At 49.6% G+C, this 9,059-nt stretch overlaps 1 protein-coding gene across 1 annotated transcript in view; it reads right to left on the bottom strand.

Annotated features, from left to right (window-relative positions):
- Positions 1–1,512: 1,512 nt before the first annotated feature.
- LOC129867661 (actin remodeling regulator NHS-like) overlaps positions 1,513–9,059 on the bottom strand; it is a 162,452-nt gene continuing 154,905 nt past the window's right edge. Inside the window, exons 8-9 of the mRNA XM_055941237.1 lie at positions 5,440–5,560; positions 1,513–2,625 (exon numbers count right to left, since the gene is read on the bottom strand). Coding sequence (XP_055797212.1) covers positions 2,058–2,625; positions 5,440–5,560 — 689 coding nt within the window. The 3' untranslated portion in view covers positions 1,513–2,057. The remainder of the gene's footprint in view (positions 2,626–5,439; positions 5,561–9,059) is intronic.

Raw genomic sequence — 9,059 nt, 5'->3', positions numbered from 1 at the left:
ACGTTACTGCATGATTGTAGCGGGTTTACTAACCGGGGCCGCCGGTCTAACTGATTACTGACTATACACTAACGTTACTGCATGATTGTAGTGGGTTTACTAACACATTAGTTATATTAGCTGAGTTGACTAGGACGTTACTTTAGCTAATATGGGGACAACGATGCAGGCCGTGTGTAGCGGTTATGACATGGTTTGGCTTGGAAAGGTTTTTCCGCTTGGTCACATACAGCTGATGTGTTGTTCATTTGAAGTCCACAAGCGAAGGGAAAAGGTGAGAGGAGGAGAGTGCATTGAGGTTATAATGAATACAACGTGGCTGCTATGAAAGTGAACTGGGTTTATGCGTGATCAGGGATGTATTCATTCTGCCGATTCTGTTGAAAAACCTTTCTTTAAAACGGAAGCGAACAAAACGGGGATAAAATACATGAATTTGTCCAATAGAAACTCTTGTTTGCAACTGTTGGACTAATGATTACACTCTAGATCAGCTAGGTGCAGGCAGGAGTGTGCAAGGCGGTATTGAATGTGTAACTGTCTGTCCATGTGTCACTCTCATCTCAAATTATTCTCACAACCTGCGAGCACCTACATTGAAAACTCATTCATAGGCTAGGTTGTAGCAACCTCATGATGGGTACAGGAGAAATCACAGTATCATGTAGTAGCCTAAACCTATCCATGTTACATTGAACTGGGTGAATATGAATGACAGTAACCTAAACCTATCACTGTTACATTGAACTGGGTGAATATGAATGACAGTAACCTAAACCTATCACTGTTACATTGAACTGGGTGAATATGAATGACAGTAACCTAAACCTATCACTGTTACATTGAACTGGGTGAATATGAATGACAGTATCCTAAACCTATCACTGTTACATTGAACTGGGTGAATATGAATGACTAACCTAAACCTATCACTGTTACATTGAACTGGGTGAATATGAATGACAGTATCCTAAACCTATCACTGTTACATTGAACTGGGTGAATATGAATGACAGTAACCTAAACCTATCACTGTTACATTGAACTGGGTGAATATGAATGACAGTAACCTAAACCTATCACTGTTACATTGAACTGGGTGAATATGAATGACAGTAACCTAAACCTATCACTGTTACATTGAACTGGGTGAATATGAATGACAGTAACCTAAACCTATCACTGTTACATTGAACTGGGTGAATATGAATGACAGTAACCTAAACCTATCACTGTTACATTGAACTGGGTGAATATGAATGACTAACCTAAACCTATCACTGTTACATTGAACTGGGTGAATATGAATGACAGTAACCTAAACCTATCACTGTTACATTGAACTGGGTGAATATGAATGACAGTAACCTAAACCTATCACTGTTACATTGAACTGGGTGAATATGAATGACAGTCATCCAATATGCTGTAATAGAAATACGGCCACGAAACACAGCCCTTATTTTACATGTTTCTATGGGAAAATGAATGGTGGAAAAACGATTGGAACCATTTCCCTGTTTGACTGCCAGGCTTTATGGGTATTATGACTCATACTGTGTTACTCTAAGGTATTTCACAACTTTTACACCATTAGTGAAAAGTGAATATATTATACTGTAAATCTCATATCGATATATTCTATACATGTGGCATTTTCCAGCAATATCATAAAAGGGTTAAGGTTAAGGGTTACGGTTAAGGGTTACAATGGAAGATACCCATGTGTTTTCTGTAGAGCTACAACACAAAGTTGCCTTGATATAAAAACTGCCTTCATATAACACAGTACATATTCCAGTTTACTTTCCTAACAGTTTAAAAAACATTTCTTTTTCTAAAGAACATAGCTACAGAGGTTTCTCTCTCTCATTTCTGTTCTTAAGTCTCTCTGTTTTCCTTCAATACCAAAAGCTAAAAACAGAAATACATACTGTATTATAAATAGTTAGACACAGTTAAAATGTTCTAAGTCAGTCTGGTCCAGTTGTTCTCTACTATCTATTCTAAAACCTTAAGATGTTCCTCTGTTTTACATTTCTGAAAGGTGCTGTCTGTTAGGAGTGGCTCCTGTCTGAGTTCTCCGTCTCGCCCTCTGAGATGGCCTGCATGGGGGCTGGGTACTGCCTGCTGCGGATGCTGTAGCGGCTGCTGGTGGGTGGAGGAGGGATGCGGGATCGGTTCTGTCTGGGACAGGCTGAAGTGGACAGGCCTTTAGGAGAGAAGCCCTCTGTGAAGGGGCTGGGGAGCTTCTCCGTGCCTGGCGGGGGGAAGAGGGGCTTCTCAGCAAGGGGGTCTCCAGGGGCATTGGGGCCGATGGGGCTCTTCAAGATCTCTGTGGCTGACATGCGATAGCTGGAATATGACCGGCTGCCTTTCTTCAGGAGTAAAAGTTTAAACTCCTCATGGGAGGTGCTGGACTTCTTCAGGCTGCGATAGATGGGCCCCGGGGCCTTCTGGGGGCCCGTGGGGGTGGTTGGGGTGCTGGGGTTCACCAGAGAAGTCACAGTGTTGCCAGGTGGGGTGACTGGGGTACAAGGTGAGGTGCTCCCAGACGCAGCACACAGACGGCTCCGGGGACTTAACTCTCCAGAATCCTTCCTACCTAGAACTTTCCTCCTGGATCTATGAAGGACAGTGGAACAGTAGTTAGGACTGGGTGTAACAGTAGTTAGGACTGGGTGTAACAGTAGTTAGGACTGGGTGTAACAGTAGTTAGGACTGGGTGTAACAGAACAGTAGTTAGGACTGGGTGTAACAGAACAGTAGTTAGGACTGGGTGTAACAGTAGTTAGGACTGGGTGTAACAGTAGTTAGGACTGGGTGTAACAGTAGTTAGGACTGGGTGTAACAGTAGTTAGGACTGGGTGTAACAGTAGTTAGGACTGGGTGTAACAGTAGTTAGGACTGGGTGTAACAGTAGTTAGGACTGGGTGTAACAGAACAGTAGTTAGGACTGGGTGTAACAGAACAGTAGTTAGGACTGGGTGTAACAGTAGTTAGGACTGGGTGTAACAGTAGTTAGGACTGGGTGTAACAGAACAGTAGTTAGGACTGGGTGTAACAGTAGTTAGGACTGGGTGTAACAGTAGTTAGGACTGGGTGTAACAGAACAGTAGTTAGGACTGGGTGTAACAGAACAGTAGTTAGGACTGGGTGTAACAGAACAGTAGTTAGGACTGGGTGTAACAGAACAGTAGTTAGGACTGGGTGTAACAGTAGTTAGGACTGGGTGTAACAGTAGTTAGGACTGGGTGTAACAGTAGTTAGGACTGGGTGTAACAGTAGTTAGGACTGGGTGTAACAGTAGTTAGGACTGGGTGTAACAGTAGTTAGGACTGGGTGTAACAGTAGTTAGGACTGGGTGTAACAGTAGATAGGACTGGGTGTAACAGTAGTTAGGACTGGGTGTAACAGTAGTTAGGACTGGGTGTAACAGTAGTTAGGACTGGGTGTAACAGAACAGTAGTTAGGACTGGGTGTAACAGTAGTTAGGACTGGGTGTAACAGTAGTTAGGACTGGGTGTAACAGTAGTTAGGACTGGGTGTAACAGTAGTTAGGACTGGGTGTAACAGTAGTTAGGACTGGGTGTAACAGTAGTTAGGACTGGGTGTAACAGTAGTTAGGACTGGGTGTAACAGTAGTTAGGACTGGGTGTAACAGTAGATAGGACTGGGTGTAACAGTAGTTAGGACTGGGTGTAACAGTAGTTAGGACTGGGTGTAACAGTAGTTAGGACTGGGTGTAACAGTAGTTAGGACTGGGTGTAACAGTAGTTAGGACTGGGTGTAACAGTAGTTAGGACTGGGTGTAACAGTAGTTAGGACTGGGTGTAACAGTAGTTAGGACTGGGTGTAACAGAACAGTAGTTAGGACTGGGTGTAACAGTAGTTAGGACTGGGTGTAACAGTAGTTAGGACTGGGTGTAACAGTAGTTAGGACTGGGTGTAACAGTAGTTAGGACTGGGTGTAACAGTAGTTAGGACTGGGTGTAACAGTAGTTAGGACTGGGTGTAACAGTAGTTAGGACTGGGTGTAACAGTAGTTAGGACTGGGTGTAACAGTAGATAGGACTGGGTGTAACAGTAGTTAGGACTGGGTGTAACAGAACAGTAGTTAGGACTGGGTGTAACAGTAGTTAGGACTGGGTATAACAGTAGTTAGGACTGGGTGTAACAGTAGTTAGGACGGATATGGATAACAGAACAGGGGTTATGGATAACAGAACAGGGGTTATGGATAACAGAACAGGGGTTATGGATAACAGAACACGGGTTATGGATAACAGAACAGGGGTTATGGATAACAGAACAGGGGTTATGGATAACAGAACAGGGGTTATGGATAACAGAACAGGGGTTATGGATAACAGAACAGGGGTTATGGATAACAGAACAGGGGTTATGGATAACAGAACACGGGTTATGGATAACAGAACAGGGGTTATGGATAACAGAACTGGGGTTATGGATAACAGAACAGGGGTTATGGATAACAGAACAGGGGTTATGGATAACAGAACTGGGGTTATGGATAACAGAACTGGGGTTATGGATAACAGAACTGGGGTTATGGATAACAGAACAGGGGTTATGGATAACAGAACAGGGGTTATGGATAACAGAACTGGGGTTATGGATAACAGAACAGGGGTTATGGATAACAGAACTGGGGTTATGGATAACAGAACTGGGGTTATGGATAACAGAACAGGGGTTATGGATAACAGAACAGGGGTTATGGATAACAGAACAGGGGTTATGGATAACAGGACAGGGGTTATGGATAACAGAACAGGGGTTATGGATAACAGAACAGGGGTTATGGATAACAGAACTGGGGTTAGGGATAACAGAACAGGGGTTATGGATAACAGAACAGGGGTTATGGATAACAGGATTACATTTGTAAAAGTTAGAGCGCCTGTGTTTCTTTCTGGCAAAACAAGGTTATTAGCTTAGTGACCAGAAACCCACCTGTGTATCACCAGAAACCCACCTGAGTATCACCAGAAACCCACCTGAGTATCACCAGAAACCCACCTGAGTATCACCAGAAACCCACCTGAGTATCACCAGAAACCCACCTGAGTATCACCAGAAACCCACCTGTGTATCACCAGAAACCCACCTGAGTATCACCAGAAACCCACCTGAGTATCACCAGAAACCCACCTGAGTATCACCAGAAACCCACCTGAGTATCACCAGAAACCCACCTGTGTATCACCAGAAACCCACCTGTGTATCACCAGAAACCCACCTGAGTATCACCAGAAACCCACCTGAGTATCACCAGAAACCCACCTGAGTATCACCAGAAACCCACCTGTGTATCACCAGAAACCCACCTGTGTATCACCAGAAACCCACCTGAGTATCACCAGAAACCCACCTGTGTATCACCAGAAACCCACCTGAGTATCACCAGAAACCCACCTGTGTATCATGGCAAACAGCTCCTCTGTAGTGCAAGCCTTGGTGGGCGACAGGAAGACCTCACCCTCAGCCTTGGTCTCCTCACTCAGAGGAAAGATAGAGTTGTCACTGGGTCTGGAATCTGGAAAACAGGGCGGGGTTAATGTACAAGACAAAGCTTCATTTGGTTTAAAGGCACCTCACAATCCTTAATTTAAGCTAGCGTCTAGACTATTTAAAAAGATTTCTAGTCAATGACAGCAACAGTTGAACAGCTGTCTGATGTTTCAACTTTACTGCAGTAGCCCTGCTCTGTGTTTGGGAAGTCTGGGGCAGTCTCTGCGTACGGGGTAGTCTGGGGCAGTCTCTGCCTACGGGGTAGTCTGGGGCAGTCTCTGCGTACGGGGTAGTCTGTGGCAGTCTCTGCGTACGGGATAGTCTGGGGCAGTCTCTGCGTACGGGGTAGTCTGGGGCAGTCTCTGCGTACGGAGTAGTCTGGGGCAGTCTCTGCGTACGGAGTAGTCTGGGGCAGTCTCTGCGTACGGAGTAGTCTGGGGCAGTCTCTGCGTACGGAGTAGTCTGGGGCAGTCTCTGCGTACGGGGTAGTCTGGGGCAGTCTCTGCGTATGGGGTAGTCTGGGGCAGTCTCTGCGTGCGGGGTAGTCTGGGGCAGTCTCTGCGTGCGGGGTAGTCTGGGGCAGTCTCTGCGTACGGGGTAGTTTGGGGCAGTCTCTGCGTACGGGGTAGTCTGGGGCAGTCTCTGCGTACGGGGTAGTCTGGGGCAGTCTCTGCGTACGGGGTAGTCTGGGGCAGTCTCTGCGTACGGGGTAGTCTGGGACAGTCTCTGCGTACGGGGTAGTCTGGGGCAGTCTCTGCGTACGGGGTAGTCTGGGGCAGTCTCTGCGTACGGGGTAGTCTGGGGCAGTCTCTGCGTACGGGGTAGTCTGGGGCAGTCTCTGCGTACGGGGTAGTCTGGGGCAGTCTCTGCGTACGGGGTAGTCTGGGGCAGTCTCTGCGTACGGGGTAGTATGGGGCAGTCTCTGCGTACGGGGTAGTCTGGGGCAGTCTCTGCCTACGGAGTAGTCTGGGGCAGTCTCTGCGTACGGGGTAGTCTGGGGCAGTCTCTGCGTATGGGGTAGTCTGGGGCAGTCTCTGCGTACGGGGTAGTCTGGGGCAGTCTCTGCGTACGGGGTAGTCTGGGGCAGTCTCTGCGTACGGGGTAGTCTGGGGCAGTCTCTGCGTACGGGGTAGTCTGGGGCAGTCTCTGCGTACGGGGTAGTCTGGGGCAGTCTCTGCGTACGGGGTAGTCTGGGGCAGTCTCTGCGTACGGGGTAGTCTGGGGCAGTCTCTGAGTACGGGGTAGTCTGGGCAGTCTCTGCGTACGGGATAGTCTGGGGCAGTCTCTGCGTACGGGATAGTCTGGGGCAGTCTCTGCGTACGGGGTAGTCTGGGACAATCTCTGCGTACGGGGTAGTATGGGGCAGTCTCTGCGTACGGGGTAGTCTGGGGCAGTCTCTGCGTACGGGGTAGTCTGGGGCAGTCTCTGCGTACGGGGTGTCTGGGGGCAGTGTGTGTGTGTCTGGGGGAAGTGTCTGGGGATAGTGTGTGTGTGTCTGGGGGTAGTGTGTGTCTGGGGGTAGTGTGTTTCTGGGGGTAGTGTCTGGGGGTAGTGTGTTTCTGGGGGTAGTGTGTTTCTGGGGGTAGTGTGTTTCTGGGGGTAGTGTCTGGGGGTAGTGTGTTTCTGGGGGTAGTGTGTGTCTGGGGGTAGTGTGTGTGTGTCTGGGGGTAGTGTGTGTCTGGGGGAAGTGTCTGGGGGTAGTGTGTTTCTGGGGGTAGTGTGTTTCTGGGGGTAGTGTGTTTCTGGGGGAAGTGTCTGGGGGTAGTGTGTTTCTGGGGGTAGTGTCTGGGGGTAGTGTCTGGGGGTAGTGTGTTTCTGGGGGAAGTGTCTGGGGGAAGTGTCTGGGGGTAGTGTCTGGGGGTAGTGTGTGTCTGGGGGTAGTGTGTTTCTGGGGGTAGTGTGTTTCTGGGGGTAGTGTGTGTCTGGGGGTAGTGTCTGGGGGTAGTGTGTTTCTGGGGGTAGTGTGTTTCTGGGGGTAGTGTGTTTCTGGGGTAGTGTGTCTCTGGGGGTAGTGTGTGTCTGGGGGTAGTGTCTGGGGGTAGTGTGTGTCTGGGGGTAGTGTGTGTCTGGGGGTAGTGTCTGGGGGTAGTGTGTTTCTGGGGGTAGTGTCTGGGGGTAGTGTCTGGGGGTAGTGTGTGTCTGGGGATAGTGTGTGTCTGGGGGTAGTGTGTGTCTGGGGGAAGTGTGTGTCTGGGGGTAGTGTGTTTCTGGGGGTAGTGTCTGGGGGTAGTGTGTTTCTGGGGGTAGTGTCTGGGGGTAGTGTGTTTCTGGGGGTAGTGAGTGTCTGGGGGTAGTGTGTTTCTGGGGGTAGTGTCTGGGGGTAGTGTGTTTCTGGGGGTAGTGTCTGGGGGTAGTGTGTTTCTGGGGGTAGTGTGTGTCTGGGGGTAGTGTGTGTCTGGGGGTAGTGTGTGTGTGTCTGGGGGTAGTGTGTGTCTGGGGGTAGTGTGTTTCTGGGGGTAGTGTGTTTCTGGGGGTAGTGTGTGTCTGGGGGGTAGTGTGTTTCTGGGGGTAGTGTGTGTCTGGGGGTAGTGTGTGTCTGGGGGTAGTGTGTGTCTGGGGGTAGTGTGTGTCTGGGGGTAGTGTGTGTCTGGGGGTAGTGTGTGTCTGGGGGTAGTGTGTGTCGGGGGGTAGTGTGTGTCTGGGGGTAGTGTGTGTCTGGGGGTAGTGTGTGTCTGGGGGTAGTGTCTGGGGGTAGTGTGTTTCTGGGGGTAGTGTGTTTCTGGGGGTAGTGTCTGGGGGTAGTGTGTGTCTGGGGGTAGTGTGTTTCTGGGGGTAGTGTCTGGGGGTCGTGTGTGTGTTTCTGGGGGTAGTGTGTGTCTGGGGGTAGTGTGTGTCTGGGGGTAGTGTGTTTCTGGGGGTAGTGTCTGGGGGTAGTGTCTGGGGGTAGTGTGTGTCTGGGGGTAGTGTGTTTCTGGGGGTAGTGTCTGGGGGTAGTGTGTGTCTGGGGGTAGTGTCTGGGGGTAGTGTGTTTCTGGGGGTAGTGTGTTTCTGGGGGTAGTGTGTTTCTGGGGGTAGTGTGTTTCTGGGGGTAGTGTGTGTCTGGGGGTAGTGTGTTTCTGGGGGTAGTGTGTTTCTGGGGGTAGTGTGTTTCTGGGGGTAGTGTGTGTCTGGGGGTAGTGTGTGTCTGGGGGTAGTGTGTTTCTGTGGGTAGTGTGTTTCTGGGGGTAGTGTGTTTCTGGGGGTAGTGTGTTTCTGGGGGTAGTGTCTGGGGGTAGTGTGTTTCTGGGGGTAGTGTGTTTCTGGGGGTAGTGTCTGGGGGTAGTGTGTGTCTGGGGGTAGTGTGTTTCTGGGGGTAGTGTGTTTCTGGGGGTAGTGTGTGTCTGGGGGTAGTGTGTGTCTGGGGGTAGTGTGTTTCTGGGGGTAGTGTGTTTCTGGGGGTAGTGTCTGGGGGTAGTGTGTGTCTGGGGGTAGTGTCTGGGGGTAGTGTGTTTCTGGGGGTAGTGTCTGGGGGTAGTGTCTGGGGGTAGTGTCTGGGGGTAGTGTCTGGGGGTATTGTGTTTCTGGGGGAAGTGTGTGTCTGGGCG

The sequence above is a fragment of the Salvelinus fontinalis genome, chromosome 12 (assembly GCF_029448725.1).
Source record: "Salvelinus fontinalis isolate EN_2023a chromosome 12, ASM2944872v1, whole genome shotgun sequence".
NCBI classification, from domain to species: Eukaryota; Metazoa; Chordata; class Actinopteri; order Salmoniformes; family Salmonidae; genus Salvelinus; species Salvelinus fontinalis.
Note: the sequence above shows the minus strand (reverse complement) of the source record. Positions and strands in the feature narration are given on the sequence as shown.